This window comes from Phocoena sinus, chromosome 8, assembly GCF_008692025.1.
Source record: "Phocoena sinus isolate mPhoSin1 chromosome 8, mPhoSin1.pri, whole genome shotgun sequence".
Lineage (NCBI taxonomy): Eukaryota > Metazoa > Chordata > Mammalia > Artiodactyla > Phocoenidae > Phocoena > Phocoena sinus.
This window is the reverse complement of record NC_045770.1, coordinates 78,861,391-78,879,606: the sequence shown is the minus strand read 5'-3', so window position 1 is coordinate 78,879,606 and position 18,216 is coordinate 78,861,391. Positions and strand designations below refer to the sequence as shown.

General features: G+C 37.5%; 1 protein-coding gene across 1 annotated transcript in view; it reads right to left on the bottom strand.

Moving 5' to 3' along the window:
* ANO3 (anoctamin 3) overlaps positions 1–18,216 on the bottom strand; it is a 440,374-nt gene that overhangs the window by 2,528 nt on the left and 419,630 nt on the right. The window contains 6 exon segments of the mRNA XM_032640382.1: positions 2,921–3,026; positions 3,198–3,278; positions 7,125–7,272; positions 8,117–8,269; positions 9,374–9,507; positions 14,199–14,296. Coding sequence (XP_032496273.1) covers positions 2,921–3,026; positions 3,198–3,278; positions 7,125–7,272; positions 8,117–8,269; positions 9,374–9,507; positions 14,199–14,296 — 720 coding nt within the window.

Here is an 18,216-nt window from a genome sequence, read left to right as displayed (position 1 = left end):
TGGAGTGATAAGTCAGAATACTGAGGCCAGAGATACACACATGACTACATAGGAACTTGGAATATTACAGAGATGGATTTACAAATCAGTGGATAGATAATAGATGATTTAGTAAATAGCAGTACAAAAATTATTTCATTATATAGAGAATAACCTTTTCCCTCAGACTCTATAAAAACTCCTGTTATTAAAGACATGTGATAGGTAAGACTGTAAAGTTAATAGTAAAAAGTGTAGTAGAATATCTTTTTGAACTGGAGATAAGGAAAATGTCCTAAATAAGCTATACAAAATAAGCACAAACCATAAAAGGAAAACAATGATGCGCTTGACTACATCAAAATTGAACATTATCTGCTTACAGATAAAGTTAATAGGTTATGGACAATGAAAAGATATCTGCTGTGTATATAACTGGTGAAGATTAATATGTAGAATATATAAGGAAATCATAAAATTTGGTAACTCAACCAAAAATGGTTCAAGGTTATAAATTTACAAAAAAATGAAGCCCAAATGGCTTTCTAGTACTAAAAGTGATGGTCAGTGTCATTAGTAAACAGACTAAAACAAAAAAAATTAAAGCAAAATATTACCTTACTCTTATACAACTGCAAAATGTTAGAAATTCAGATACTATGAAAATCTGGTGAAAATCCAAGAGAATTTTGAAGAGCAATCTGTTGGTATTACATGAAACTGAGTACATGTATAAGCTAACAATTCCACACCTGAGTAAGATACTCCTTAAAAACCCTTAAATATGTTTACAAGGTAACATGCCCAAGATTCTTAATAAAAGATTTATTGAAGTAGAGAGCATTATTGTAGGTCTAAGCACCTATCCTTAGGGGAATATGGTATTTAATTTTGATGAAATATCATAAATAGACAAAAGAAATTATAAATCTCATGGATAGATGTCTCTCTAGATCTGAAAAAGTATAATGGGTAAGAGATAAAAATGAATTATTATATAATACCATTGAGGTAATTTTGGAAAACAATACTTAAAATAATACTATATATATATATATATATATATATATACACACACACACATATATATTCAATATACTTATAAACAAACATATATTCAAATAAAGATGTGGAAAATCTTCCACAGAAGAAAAGACAGTGGGTGCTTTTGGAGTGGGTGGGTAATGGGGAATGCAGAGGAAAAAAAAAAAAGAAGGAATCATTGGGCTTATGCATCCATGATGGTAGGTCGCTGTTAATTGAGGCATTTGATTAAGTCTTTCTACCTGAGCTCCAAAAGAAGATGAAGAAGAAAAAAGTGTACATTTTAACACACACAATAAAAAAGACTTTTTGGAATCATTGGATTGGAAATATGCTTTAAACTCTTTTGCTACCTATAATAAAATAGAAAGTCAAACTTCATCAGGAGACATTTTTATAGGCCCATAGAGTCACTAAATAATAGAATTTAGTCCTGGATTAAACCTTATTTCATATGCAAAAAGTCTTATGTATGGCTATCTTTTTCTCTCCATAATTTTGGCCATAGGAAACAGATTTAAAGTTTTTAAAGTTTTTAAAGTTTTTCCATAGACCTTAGTGAGTAGATACTCAATATATTCCAGTGCTAAGTTCTTCACTGTATCAAGCTGGTTATTTTTTAAGCAAGGCAATAATACTGTAGCTTCTCCAAAATTTCTTCACAGACTACAATCTAAAATCATTGCATGACTCTGATCATCAAAATCTGTGCACGTTTTATAAAAGTGTTCTCAGGCATAATTTATAGAACTATGCACTGTTGCTGTACAAATACACATGATCGACTATAATTAGAGTTGATTGTTCAGAAAAGAAGTCTCTCCACCCCGATGAATAAATATGGGTTCTTTTGTTAGATGATGAAAACCAACCTTACTTTTTAAATTTGGTTATTAGGAGACTCAAAACTGAGGTGTGGTAGAGTTGATCTACAATGTTGTATTAGTTTCAGGTGTAAAGCAAAGTGATTCAGTTATACATACATATATATCTATTTTTTTCAGATTCTTTTCCCTTATAAGTTATTATAAAATATAGTTCCCTGTGCTATACACTAGGTCTTTTTGGTTATCTATTTTGTATATAGTAGTGTGAATATGTTAATCCCGAATTCCTAATTTATCCCTCCCCTTTCCCCTTTGGTAACCATAAGTTTGTCTTCTATGTTAGTGAGTCTGTTTGTTTTGTAAATGTTTATTTGTAGCATTTTTTTAGATTCCATAAGTAAGTGACATCATATGATATTTGTCTTTCTCTGTCTGGCTTACTTCACTTAGTATGATAATCTCTATATCCATTCGTGGACCTAGAGATTATCCTAGATTTCTGATATAAATACTCTTTAACTTACATTATTCAGTTCTTGCTTTTTTGCATGTCATAGTGGTTTCCTTGTATCTGGAAACCACTATGAGGGACATACTCAAGTCCTGTTTTGGAAGTCAGTGAGAAACTGACTTCAAAAAGGCAACTAGGGACTTCCCTGGTGGTCCAGTGGTAAAGAATCTGCCTTGCAGTGCAGGTGACACTGGTTCGATCCCTGGTCGGGGAACTAAGATCCCACATACCACGGGGCAAATAAGGCCGCACGCCGCAAATGCTGAGCTCACGCGGCTCAACTAGAGAGCCTGCGTGCCACAAATTACAGAGCCCATGTGCCCTGGAACCTGCGAGTCACAACTAGAGAGAGAAAACCTGCACACTACAACTAGAGAGAAGCCCGTGCACTGCAACGAAGAGCCCACATGCCTCAACGAAGATCCCTCATGCCGCAGCTAAGACCTGACACAGCCAAAAATAAATAAATAAATAATAAATCTTAAAAAAAAAAAAAGGCAACTAATATATCAGTCAGAAAAGCGTTTACCTAGAGTAATTTTATCAGCCTGTGACTAACCTCAAACACAATAATGAAGGCCAATCTAGCAGCGAGGATATGCCAGTATTGTAGGGTAAATTCATAGGGCTTGGAACTCCAAGGAGGACCTCTGTAGTCTCTGTACCTAAAATCCACAAAAACAAAGAATTTGAAGAACAAAGACCAAAATGTGGAGGCCCCAAATGTTCTTAATTTGCCAAAACTCCAAAATGACAGTTTAAATGGACCCATTAGCATGAGGAGACAGAATGGTGAAAGCAAAAAGAAAAGATAACTATAATTTATAAGTAAATACCTGCAATAACCAGATTTTCCCATGCCAAGCTCACTCAGGTCAAAGAAGGATAGGCTATTGTTGACATATCCTGTTAAACAACTGGGAGAAGAGAAAAGAAAGCATGTGTGATTCAGAGATTCATGAATTTCTAGTCCAATTCCTTCATTACCAATGACAAGATTTAATAAGTGCCACTATGCCTTTCATTATAATTATAAACTCCTAGCAACTCAGCTCTCTGATTCTATTCTCTGACTCCCACATTACATCTGTGATTATGCCTTAATGAGACAGACTCTTGCCTGCCATTTCCCTCCAATAGTTTCTATTTTGCCTTATCATTTGGCTTATGTTTTATTAAGTGTTTACTATGCACTAGGCATTGTGGTAATTACTTCCTATGCATTGAAACTGAATAAATATATATAAACATGTAACACGATTTGGATAATTAACATCAAACAGCCAATTGATAAACATGTTTATTTGTAATTTATTAACTTATTCAATACATATTTATGGAGGACCGATGATTTGTTAGAACAATTCTGGATGCTTGGTATTCAACAGTAAACAAAAAAGGCAAAATTCCCTACTCTGGTGGTTAGGTATTAAACTGTGATCAGGGTTAAGTTTTACAATAGCCTTAGAACATGTATATTATTATTATCTTCACCACATAGATAGAAGAACTAAGATTTACAGAGACTAAATGACTTTCTCTAGGCCTATAATTGTCAAAATTTCTGGTCTCAGATACCCTTTACATTTAAAAAAGCTGTTGAAGATCTCAAGGAACTTTTTGCATAGGGGAATATCTATTGATATTTACCACATTAGAAATTGAAATAGAAATTTATGTTCATTCATTTAAAATAACTATCACATCCATTCAAATAATATGAATAACACATTTGAAAAATAGTTACATACTCCAAAAGAAAAAACATAGCAAGAAGAATGACACTGATTTACATGTTTGCAAACACCTTAATGCCTGCCTTAATAGAAGACAGCTGGATACTCAAACCTACATTAGATCTATTGCAATATGTTGTTTTGGTTGAAGGGTAAGTAGAAAATCTGGCCTCATGCAGACAAGTAGGTGGAAGAAGGAAGACTATTTTAATATCATTTCAGATAAATGTCAATATTTTTCTTTGATATTATACCAAAGCTCTACCTGTGGTCATTTCTTAAAGTTTAGTTGTAAGGTGGAATCTTCGTGTAACTGAACTTTCATATGCATCATTCCATATGGATTTTGCATTAAAATCCATAGGTCTATCTTGTACTTTGAATTCGTCATTTATCCATGTAAGATTTTGTAACATCAAATTGGGGCCATTTGGAGAACATGTGTTCCCTGAATTATGCAGATCTTCCAAATGTTGATATATTTTTACTACAGACCATGAAAAAGCACAATTGTTAATATCGTCACTGACTTTTATCGGAAAGAAAAACCCTATAAGTATGGGGAAGCTTTAAAGCTCAACAAATATTGTCAATTATTTTCCTTAAAATGACAAGCTAGTTTTGTGCATTCTGTAAAAGAGTGTTTGCTAATACCCAAGCCTGAATACTCATAGCTTGTCTGACAATTTTATTTCATGTTAAAAAAAAGTTTCTTTAGTTTGCAACTCCAAAAGTTTGCACTTTCCTTTGACACGCTCATCACACTTTAGGATGTAGCAGAAGCACTTTATGCGCACTCTGCATTTTGTCGAATAGAATATTGAGAAGACATTTATTCAAGGGTGGAGGTTTGGTTAAAATGAATAATTATTACTGCTTCATCAAAGACATTCTGAAATTTCTTACTGGCATTGTAAAAATGGTGAATGTAGAGTGGTGAGAAATAGAATCATTACTAGTATTTTTTGGTGCCACTGCCTTGAGTGATGCAAAGCCACCAGAAAATTTTAGCCCACTGCTTTTGTACCATCTGTGCATATGTCAATTTGGTGAAAAAAGCAAATAGTATCTTAGTATTATTATGAAAATAATATTGACCTCATGGACCCTGAAGGAGATATGCAGGCCATGGGTTGAGAACCACTGCCCAGAACATAGAGTTGTTAGAGACTGAATTCAAGTGCCCATTTATCTTATTCTAAACCCTAAATTTTAATTACAGGGCCACACTGACTTCAACTTCACTCCCCTCCCTGGCCATCCTAGACCTCATAACTTATCATTTCAGCTTGCCAGTATCATCCTCTCCATTGCCACCTTGTCTTTTTGCCCCCTTGCTCTGAAAATTTCCAATCTGAATTAATTTACTCCAGTTCAGCTGCTAAACGTACCTGGAGAAAATTAATACCAGGAAGCCCCTATGAATGTGCGGTTTCAAACTCACAAGTCCTCCACATCTCTTCTTGAAATGATTCTACATCCCTAGTCACTGCTAATGGAGAAGGAGTCAGGTGCTACCTACGTGAAAAGTCAGTACCTGGAATGTGAACAGAGCTTACACCCATCCAATCTCACTTTCACCTGCCACTAGGTGGCAGTAAAGACACTAACAAATAATGCCCGTAAGGAAGAGGGCTGCCAAGCGAGCCTACATATTTTAAACCATTAAAATCTGCTTCTAGACCATTTTCAATAAAGAAAAAAGAGACTTTTGGGTTTTTCACTATGAATACTAAAAACCAATTTATATCTGTTTATAGTGTTTTACAGTTCATAAAATGTCACCTCAGGCACCATTTCTTAAACATAGGTCCAGATTGATGATGTGCCTTTTAGTAGAAGGCAAAGTTAGCACTTAAATCTTGGGAGTTTGACTTCAAGTTAAAATCTCTTGACAAGACTCCAATATATAAAAGAAAATCTCCTGCCTTTATTACCTCTCTCTGAAAAATTGAGACGTACGTTTGTGTTCAGAAAGGCACTGCAGTGTTCTGAGACAAATGAGTTCATCTGCAGGACTAAGGGCTGAACTCATCCTAAACCGGGGCTCTGCGGGGCTCTGCTTGCTCGGGCACACGTCCCGCATCTAGATAAGATGTATGCCCAGGGCTGCTCCTGAAGGAAGGAGGAGACACAGCTTCTCCTATCACTACTTTATCTCCTATCACTACTTCCACACCTAAGGCTAACCTCCAGCTAAAAACTCCAGTTTCTCTCTGTCTTCAAGTCCAGGGCTCCCTTGCATTCTTCAAGCTTTCAAGAAGGAAAGATCTGAAAAACTCATATCCCCTAAGGCAGTGTTCTAAACTGGGTGATTTTGTCCCCCAGGGACCATTTGGCAATGTCTGGAGACATTTCTGGTTGTCACAAGTCAGGGAGCAGGGAGGTTGCTCTTGGTATCCACTGGGTAGAGGCCAAGGTTGCTGCTAAACATCCTTTGGCACAGGACACCCCTCCTCCTCAAAAATAGAATTATCTGGTCTATAACGTCAATAGTGCAGAGGTTGAGAAACCCTGTTCTCAAGTGTTGATTTAAATTTTAACAAAAAAGAAAAAGGAGACAGGTTTAGGGTATCATTTTCTGCATGCTTAAAATCTCTAGCAGTAAATCCCTTTAGAAAAATCTCTAGTCACGTAGCTGAGAGTTTCTTCATATTCTGGATACCCCACAAACTAGCTTAATTCCCTTCAGTAATTTAACTAGCATAGGCCTCGATTTCCCATCTATATAGACAAACTATTGCATTGGATTCTTTCAAAGGTCTCTTCTAGTTCTAAATTTAACTTCTAAATACATTAAAATGTTTTTAACATTTTAATACCGGTGATGCATTTACACAGAAAATCATAGACTCTAAAATTAATTGCTGTAAAAAACACTGCTGCCCTTTTTATCCCACTTGATTCCATCTAATAAACACATAAACACAATGATCAGAAACATTACCCTTAATGGTCACAGAACAAAGCTTGCCAGTAAGTTTCCATTTTAATTACAAATAAAAAATGTGTACATTTCAACCTTACCTTTCACTATATTCAAACTGACTTGCACAGGGGCCATATTTGTATTCATAGACAAAACGTGGGATGTAATCAGATGTAATAGCAATTACAAACGCATTGGTAATCACAGCCAATATACCAATTCCTTCAAGAATTCCATACCAGATACCTAGTAGGAGAAAGATTAAAGATAGTGAGTAAAAAGAAAAGAAGTTAAAACCCTTTAATCAACCTTAATTTGGAAAAAGTGTTTTAGTTATGTTGGAACCACGGCTCTGTCCATTATTTACTTTCTTAGGATGGTATGTATCTCACTACAGATATTACAGCTATTGAATACTTTTCCATAGAGGGGAGGTAGACATCATGTAGAGAGATTTGAAAATTAAAATATCGTTAGGAACTGGTTCGTGTCTGTACCAATGAGATATAGACACAGCTGCTTAAGATTCTTCAAAGCCTATGTATAGAACTTGATGAGGTACTCAAACCTATAAAAATAAAGTTCTACTTCATTGTGTGAACTCTGAAATATCTGTATTCACTATGGGTTTTGACTTTATCTTTGTCAGCTACCTTTTTAATGTAAAACTACGAAAAAGTAAAACTAGTTTAGTGTCAAGACCTGGAAATCACTAGTTGACATTTTCTACTTCTTAAGAGGCCAATTTGGCATCATATAGATACACAAAAAAGCTTTTGAAATTGTGTATAGTATCAATAGACTATTGATTATGGTCAAAACTGATGTTTCAAATAGGATTAAAGTTAACTTTAAAAAATAATGGAATGAAAAAATAAGCTCTGGAAAGGGATTTATGAGATCCTTTTCAGTTACAAATAAGTTTATGAAATAGCGTGTTCAGTATGAACTTACCCTCAACTAAGAGTTATAACTAAACTTACTCTCATTTCATTCTTTGGTTAACGAAAACAGTTTTGTTATGGCTGGAAGGGAGCTCCAGCAATAGAAACCCACATTGTGCTAAGTAAGATCAAGCCACCACTCTTACCTATGTTGGTTGCTCTGGCTGGCAAAGGCCTCCGCCACTGGGTGACAAATTTGTACGCATCCAGCCTGATTTCAATGATATTGTTTAACAAAGCCAAAAGAGGGGCCAGCGGAAAAGCCGCAACAAAGATGGTGGTAAAACCAAACTGCAAAACTGTAAAGGAAGAGGGTTAGAAAATCGGTAATATAAACAGTGTCATTTATTGAGTGCTTTCTTTGTTCCATATTAGGCATCTTTACATAGATTGCCTTTAATCCTTCCAACATCCCTACAAAGTAAACACACTTATCCCACTTTACAGTTGAGAAAAATGTAGCTCATACATGTTAAGTAAACTGGCTAAAGGGCAGATAGATGAAAAATGTTAAAAACTGCATTCAAACTCAGATCTCAATAGATTGAAAGTCTATGAGACTTTCACCTCTATGCCATGCAGCGTGAAGGAAGAAAAACGTCAGAGAAGGACTTGAAGAAACATGCTTAGTCCTAGAAGGGAAGCAAGAGACCTAATCTTGTCCTCTCTTTTTATAGATGAGAAAACTGAGGGCCAGAGAACAAAAGCAAATGTCAAAACAACGTGCAGTGATCTTAACAGTTGGAATGAGAATCCTTATTTTTGTAATATAAATAAGTAAGCTTCTTGAAGACTCAAGACTCAGACTGGGTCTGTGCAAATGTTTACTGTGAGAAAGAATTATTGCTTTATTTGGTTGGGCTGATACATTTCTCAACATAGGAGTGGGTTTTGCTTTATTTTGTTCCTTTAAAATATTTGCTCAAAAGGTATGTGCTTTCATTTTGGTCAAATGTTATGGTTGACAGGACAAAATGCATAAGCCTTCCAAGGGTACTGCTTTAATATCTTCTCTAGCTCTGCTGAGGTAAAGGTACAAATGTGTTTTAGAATGCTTGGGGGCTTCCCTGGTGGCACAGTGGTTGAGAGTCCTCCTGCCGATGCAGGGGACACGGGTTCGTGCCCTGGTCCGGGATGATCCCGCATGCCGCGGAGCGGCTGGGCCCATGAGCCATGGCCGCTGAGCCTGCGCGTCCGGAGCCTGTGCTCCGCAACGGGAGAGGCCACAGCAGTGAGAGGCCCGCGTACCGCAAAAAAAAAAAAAACAAAAAAACCCCAGCACAGTTAGAATGCTTGGGATTGGAAAGGAGAGAGGCGGTTTTCTCTCTTGAATCAGAGCCTGAGTGAAGTAGAAAAAATGTATCAAGAGGGTCAAATAGCTTTGCAGAAGGTTCTTTCCATACCCATTTCTAAGTACTCATCCATCAGTCCGTGAATATTCATGGGCTGTAGATTCCAATCATTTTCCCACTGAGGTATGGAAGCATCTTGTATTCCCCGCTTGATTTTATGTCGTGACCACCAGTTCTGGATCAACCTGCATAAAGGCAAAGGCCTTTTAAGCTCGTATTTAAGCACCTGGTAAACAATTTATAGTGTATTAAGAAAAGAGAAACTCCAACTACCTTGGGACTACACTAAGCATGCCTGAGAATTGGGGGGGTCTTTTCATGGTCTCAACTTTAAATTTTGCAAGGAAGAAGAGGCCTCCGACTTCCTAGACCCTACAAACATCTACATAGTTATCAAAGAGTTGATCCTCCCGTATACTATAGGTGCTTCCTAATACTGATTAGACAAATACTCACTTCTGTGATTCCTTCCCCTACCCCACCTATATAAATACCTAAACTCTTATGCTGCCTGTTGTGATTGGATCTGAGCCCTTCCTTCCAAATCTTCTGGGCTGTGCTCTCTGAACATGAGTAAAATCATGTTTCACATGAGATAACTGAGCCCTACCTAGAGTTTCAAGAGATGTAGTTTCTATTCCTCACCCTACAATGCATTAGCTGTGTGGCTTTTAGCAAGTCACTTCACTTCTCTGAGTTTATAACTATGAAGGATTCAAGAGATTACACTCTGCTCCTATAGTGAACAATAATTCACAGGTAATGAATCTGTGTCTCAGTCCATTTATCAGACTTGGAAAGGAAGTAGCAACACTCTTTCCCTAACCCAGGGGCCGTCTTGAAATTATATGACTCAGAAATATCCTGGTATGCAAATATTGTAGACTTCTGGGTAATGAATTATCTTAAGAGTTAGATAAAAATTATCTCTAGGATAAGGTGAATCTCACAGGACCCAATGAACAGTACCCAACTCTCAGTTTTAATTAATCATGGACGTAGAGCTTCAGTGGGGGTTGGAAGAACCACCATAGTTAGATCAAAACGTCAGGTAAGCGCTTCAATGTGTGCTCCATGGAGGTTGCCTCTGGAGCCTCGTGAAGATGAAAAAGGGAGTTGGGAATGGAAGGCCTGCTTGCTTATATCCTATTTATTTCAGTCTGCTTAAGATTTTACTTGAGGAAAGAGAATTGTGCTTTAAAAGTTTAAAAGTCATTGCTTTAGGGACTGGTTCACTCCTGCTAGAGTTTCTTCAGCAAGGCCTTTGTCCAGCTGTTGGGAAAACCCCACCAGGATGTCATTTGCCATGGTACCCTTGGGATTTGATATACAAAATCCAGGCTCACCTCTTGGGCACGGACATGGCGAAAATGTGATGTCCAAAGTGCATGTTATGTTCAGAAGTACATAGACAATAATAAAAACAAGAATCATTCTTAATATTACAATGACTACTACACCATCTTGACTGTGCTTATGAGGTACCGACACCATGTCAGATCCTGTGCTAGGCACTTGATACCTAATTTACTCAAATATTTTCAAATTATGTTCCTCAAACTTTATGTTTCAAAGAGGTAAGCCAAAGATAGAAAGGAATACGAAAAACGGACTGGGCTTCCCAAACCTCCATGCCTATTCTCCCTTCATTTAGAAGAGATTCATTTTAATCTGTTTTGACTATTGAGGATTTGTGTAAACATCTCTTCACAAAAAGCTTCTGTCGGGGCTTCCCTGGTGGCGCAGTGGTTGAGAGTCCGCCTGCCGATGCAGGGGACACGGGTTCGTGCCCCGCTCCGGGAAGATCCCACATGCCGCGGAGCGGCTGGGCCCGTGAGCCATGGCCACTGAGCCTGCGCATCCGGAGCCTGTGCTCAGCAACGGGAGAGGCCACAACAGTGAGAGGCCCGCGTACCACAAAAAAAAAAAAAAAAAAAAAAAGCTTCTGTCATTTATTGATGAAGGTTTAAATACCATTGGGTCATCTCATTTAATCTTTATAAATCCCTTATTTTATAAATTAAAAAAAATGTCTCAGAGAGGTTAAGTAAATTATAAGCATCTTTAGCAAGAGGCAGAAAAGGAATTTGTACCAGGTCTCCACAATTTCCCAGTCCGATGCACTGGGTTAATATCACCTCTCCAACCCCCAGGTCTCTGCTCAGGAATATCCTAATGCTACTTAAGGGCCAAGGGGGAGAAAGAAACATGGTATAATTTGATGACTGAGCCTAAGTTATTTATATCATTAATCAACTAACCAGTTCTTTCCCCATAGTAAGGAAACTCCTCAAAATTATAATGTTTTTAAATAAATTAGGCCTCAATACTTCCATACCACAATGTTTTAAATACACTCTATTTCACTGTATTCTAAAGGATAATATATTTTAACAGATGTAAAAGTGGGCATTCAGGGTCCTTCTATGTCAGTATTTCACAGTTAGAATTTATCTATAGGGAAAAAACAGAATGCTGTTGTTTTGATGTTATCACAATCAATCCTGTTCTAAATATTTATCGCTGTTGCTGTTGTAACAAAGAGCCCCAAACCTCCCCATCCAGGATTTTAATTTTATTTCATTCTTAAAGGGGGGAGACAGAAATGGAGGTTCTCTGCATTAGACAAAAACAACAACAACCTTGGTCTTTTGGTAGCCAAAAGAAACCAGAAAGTTAATTTTGTTCTCAAGAACCTGCACTGCCAATAATATTTTAAGAATACCAACAAGTGTCTTAAGATGTTGAACAGAGTACAAGTTACTCTATATCCATTATTTCGTCTAATCCTTACAGTGGTTCTTGAGGTAGATACAGCTGTTGAGCCTCTCTTAGAGATGTTAAAACTGAGGCACAGAAAGGTCGATTGGCTTACAAATGGTCACACATTTTGTAAGGAGCGGAGTAGGAACTGAACTGTCATCTCTCTGATTACCAAGCCCCAATTCTTAAGAACTAGTTCTTCTTAAATGTATGGACACCAAGGGGGGAAAGTGGCAGGGAGGCGGTGGTAGTGTAATGAATTGGGAGATTGGGATTGACATATATACACTAATATGTATAAAATGGATAACTAATAAGAACCTGCTGTATAAAAAATAAAATAAAATAAAATTTAAAAAAAAAGAACTAGTCTTCTTAGTAACTCTATAGAAGGCTAGTTTAAAAATTAAATACTCTTAGAACAAAAAATTTCACAATCTGTATGGAAACACAAAAGACCCCAAATAGCCAAAGCAATCTTGAGAAAGAAAAATGGAGCTGGAGGAATCAGGCTCCCTGACTTGAGACTATACTACAAAGCTACAGTAATCAAGACAGTATGGAACTGGCACAAAAACAGAAATATAGATCAATGGAACAGGATAGAAAGCCCAGAGATAAACCCACACATATATGGTCACCTTATCTTTGATAAAGGAGGCAAAAATATACACTGGAGAAAAGACAGCCTCTTCAATAAGTGGTGCTGGAAAAACTGGACAGCTACATGTAAAAGAATGAAATTAGAACACTCCCTAACACCATACACAAAAATAAACTCAAAATGGATTAAAGACCTAAATGTAAGGCCAGACACTATCAAGCTCTTGGAGGAAAACATAGGTAGAACACTCTATGGCATAAATCACAGCAAGATCCTTTTTGACCCACCTCCTAGAGAAATGGAAATAAAAACAAAAATAAACAAATGGGACCTAGTGAAACTTCAAAGCTTTTGCACAGCAAAGGAAATCATAAACCAGATGAAAAGACAACCCTCTGAATGGGAGAAAATATTTGCAAATGAAGCAACTGACAAAGGATTAATCTCCAAAATTTACAAGCAGCTCATGCAGCTCAATATCAAAAAAACAAACAACCCAATCCAAAAATGCGCAGAAGACCTAAACAGACATTTCTCCAAAGAAGATATACAGATTGCCAACAGACACATGCAAGAATGCTCAACATCACTAATTATTAGAGAAATGCAGATCAAAACCACAATGAGGTATCACCTAACACCCGTCAGAATGGCCATCACCAAAAAATCTACAAACAATAAATGCTAGAGGGGGTATGGAGAAAAGGGAACCCTCTTGCACTGTTGGTGGGAATGTAAATTGATACAGCCATTATGGAGAACAGTATGGAGGTTCCTTAAAAAACTAAAAATAGAACTACCATACGACCCAGCAATCCCACTACTGGGCATATATCCTAAGAAAACCATAATTCAAAAAGAGTCATGTACCACCATGTTCATTGCAGCTCTATTTACAATAACCAGGACATGGAAGCAACCTAAGTATCCATCGACAGATGAATGGATAAAGAAGATGTGGCACATATATACAATGGAATATTACTCAGTCATAAAAAGAAACGAAATTGAGTTATTTGTAGTGAGGTGGATGGGCCTAGAGTCTGTCATACAGAGTGAAGTAAGTCAGAAAGAGAAAAACAAATACCGTATGCTAACACATATATATGGAATCTAAAATACAAAACAAAAAAATGGTCATGAAGAACCTAGGGACAAGACGGGAATAAAGACGTAGACCCAATAGAGAATGGACTTGAGGACACAGGGAGGCGGAAGGGTAAGCTGGGACGAAGTGAGAGAGTGGCATGGACATATATACACTACCAAATGTAAAATAGATAGCTAGTGGGAAGCAGCCACATAGCACAGGGAGATCAGCTCGGTGCTTTGTGACCACCTGGAGGGGTGGGATAGGGAGGGTGGGAGGGAGGGAGATGTAAGAGGGAAGAGATATGGGGACATATGTATATGTATAGCTGATTCACTTTGTTATAAAGCAGAAACTAACACACCATTGTAAAGCAATTATACTCCAATAAAGATGTTAAAAAAAAATTAAGTACTCACGGGTATCCCAGTTCCATGAAATTGTTCCATATTTGCTTCAAAAACATGATAACTCCCATCTGGAGGCAAAGGTCTATCAAACAGCCACTAGGATGACACTGAAACAGAATAACAAGAGCATTAATGATCTTGCTCTTCTAGGTTGCCTTAAACACCCCCACATTCAAATTGTACAGCAAATTCTAAAGCCAGGGCACCTTATATCAATGCGTAAGGAGAATAAAAACAGGGAAGAAATAGCGCATATGAGGATACCTCATAGGGAAGTTTTCAGTAATATACATTGGAATATTGATCAAAATTATAACAGCAATAACCAAAAGATCTAACTTTTAATGAGCACTTAGTACTGCCAAGCTCTGTGCTAGGCATGATCACATTTAATGAATGCTCTGGAATACTACATACCTATTAACAATCAGGTGATAGCAAAATATTTAAGTCTATGACAAAATGTTTATATTTTTTAAAATCAGCTTTTTGTCTCAGACTGATTTTAAATTTGCAGAAAATTTACAAAGATAGTACAGAGAGTGCCCATGCACCCCTCCCCCAATTCCCTCCATTGCCCCTTACATTACCGAGGTATATTGTCAGGTATAAGTTAAGAAGTCAATACTAGTACATTGCTATTAACCAAATTCCAGACTTGACTTAGATTTCACCAGCTCCAGGACGCAATGTGGGAGACCCCATAGCACTTATTTGTCATGTTCCCCCCAGTCACCTCTGGTCTAGACAGTTTCTCAGATTTTCATATCCTTAACAATTCTGAGTACTGCTGGACAAGCACCCTGTGGAAAATCCCCCAGTCTGGGTTTGTCTGATGTTTTCACATATTTAGACTGGGGTTATGTGCTTTAAGAATGGAGGCAGGGCACAGAGGTAAAGTGCCATTTCCATCACATCCCATCAGGGCCACATGGTATCCCCATGACATCACCAGTGATATTAACTTTCATCACTTGGTTAATATAATATTTGCCAAGTGTTTCTTCTGCAAAGTTACTCATTTTCCCGTATCTCCTGGAGAGGGAGTATCTACATATATTATAATGTATTTTAAGTGATAAAAGTATGCCACAAAATAGGTTGTCAGTATGATCCCAATGTTGCCTTCTCTGTGCTCCTCTGCTTTTCCAGATGATCAGTAACAGCATTAGAAACCCACACGAACAAAAGTGTGAATCCAATGAAAATTGCAATAAATGTGTTTTGCTTGAAAACTTTGCACTATATAAGATATTTCGGTAGGAAAGCGTGGGTCTTTTTCTTTGGAAATGGGTTCATGTCCTGCTTGTAAGGATGATGGTCTCTATAGCTTTTTTTTTTTTTTTTTTTTTTTTTTTTTTTTTTTTTTGCGGTACGTGGGCCTCTCACTGTTGTGGCCTCTCCCATTGTGAAGCACAGGCTCCGGACGCGCAGGCTCAGCAGCCATGGCTCACAGGCCCAGCCGCTCCGCGGCATGTGGGATCTTCCCGGACCGGGGCACGAACCCGTGTCCCCTGCATCGGCAGGCGGACTCTCAACCACTGCGCCACCAGGGAAGCCCGGTCTCTATAGCTTTGATCTACAGTTTCTATTTCTATCAAATCAGTACCAGTGGGACTTCAAAGGGAACAAATACTTAGGACACAAAGAGCCTGCTTTTCTGTTTCCAGCCCAGTAACTTAAAACTCCCTAATCTGAGCCAGAGAGAGGGTTTGCCAGTGATAATTTTTATTGTGTGGAGAAGTTTCAAGTCTCCTATCCAAGCACACTCCTTCTGAATTTAGGACCCCCTGAACTCTGCTACATATATACCATAAGTGGGTTTGGTAGAATGTCTGAGGCAGAATAATTACTAAGCTACAGAGTCAGATCACAGATCACAGCTGCAAGCTGAAACTCTTCATTTTTGTAGAGAGACTCACAGAGGCAAATTAACTTGTCCAAGATCATGCAATGCTAACTGGTAATGTGGGAATGAAAGCTTAGGTCTCCTGTACCCTCATCCACTGCTCTTTTACATAATGCTAAGGATGAATTCTATTTACCAAATGTGTTCATTGCCTTGAAGGGTTGCTTTAGCAAAACCTGTTATTACGCGGGAAGTTAAAAAGAAGACTATCATAGAACCGTGTGATTGGATCACTCTCCACCGTGGTAGGCCAAAGTGGGAAGACTGGATGACAGACCATTTATAATTTTGTTGAATTTAAGCCTTGATGACTTTGTAGTTTGATTTACAGGGTAGAGAAAGAGATCTAACAGTTTCAGCGGATCTGCCTCTTCACATAATGATTCCTTTGAGCTAACTCCAGTCCTTCATTACTCTAAAACTCATTTAGGATAAAGTCTATACTTAGAATGAGTAAAGGGCATGGATGAATGTGCAGGAGACCCAGGCTTTCATTCCCATTGCACCATTCAAAATTATACGACCATGGACAACCCAACGCTGGGTGCCTTCACATATTTTTCTCATTTGCTCCTCATGAGAGTCTGGTGACATGGGTGTTAATGTCTCTGTTTTGTAGATAATGAAGCTAAGTGGCAGACAGAAGTATCAGACTGCAATACCCTATTCCCTTCACTTGATCCACTTTAGTATGTTTACTCTAAATCCAATTTACGTGTAGGAGCCAGCAATCATTCAGCGATCTTGTACCAAAACCAATTTTTATTAGATTCTCCACTGTGGCAATATGCTATCCCAATGGTGGCTGGAAAGCACAGTGACCAGAACATGAACTCTAGACTGCCGGAATCAAACTGATATCAAATTGATTACTTCATCAATTTATAGGTATGTTTCAATAATTTTAGGCAAATTATATATCTTCTCTAAGATTCTGTTTTCTCACCAGTAACATGAGTGTAATAACAGACTTGTGAGGATTAAATGCATTAATATATGTAGAACACTTAGAACCAATTGCTGGAATGTGCTGGCATATAGTAAACACTCATTAAATATTAGCTATTATTAACATTTTACACAGATTTACATATATGAGATATTATATGGTGTAGTATGAGGGAATTCCAGTATAGCCAGTTCGTAAATGTTCTAAATAAAATTGTGGTACTTTTTTCCTTTCTTTATAATGGCTACTATTATTTATGCCAGGGATTTTACATGCATGATCCAATTTAATCCACCTATGGCCAATATTACTGAGGTGGCTATTCTTATCACAATTTGCACATAAAAAAAATCGAGACGTAGAGATATTAAGATCATGTGTTCAGGTACGGCAAAATTAGAATGTAGACTGTCAGATTCCAAAGACAAAATATTTGTTACAGATCGTGGTTATGTTCTTTTCTTCAAGACTATTAAATCATCAAAGGAAGGAAAGAGACTTCTTCATCTGTACACCACATATTACCCAGCAGAGACCTAGGATAGAATATGTGTCAATAAATGCTTGCTGTATGATTGAATTCAGAGGATCAATTCTTATCTTCCATCATGTATACTTTTCTTATCTACACTTCCAGGATTTCTAGAGCCTATCACAAACCCATATTTTTATTTCACTGAGTTTTTGTCAAAATAAATAAGCCTTTGTTGGAAAATATGGCTACTATCTATGGCATATGTATTGTGGAGAATATCTAGGATGGTTATGAAGTATTCTTCCTGACATTAGTATTATAATTATTCCCCTGGTACTTTCAAAGAAGAATCATGAATTCCAATAATTTCCCAATTAAGAGTACCCAATTAAATAAAATTATTGGTGCTAGCAGCCACTAAAATGGCATCAATAGGCAGATCTACCTACGCGTGACTATACTGTTCCCCACACTACCCTTGCTAACGCCACTGAACATTCCTGGAAAAAGTAAGCCTTGCTTTTCCCCCCGCATTTGGGTAGCTGAAAACCTTTTAGCAGATATAGTCATACTTCTGGGCTACGAAAGAAGCAAGTCTGATTTGGGGATTTTCAGGAGGCCTGGGACTATGAAAGGCCTTAGTTGATCTCTGTCCAATAGAATAATACCCAGGTGGCTGTAGAGACAGAGCATA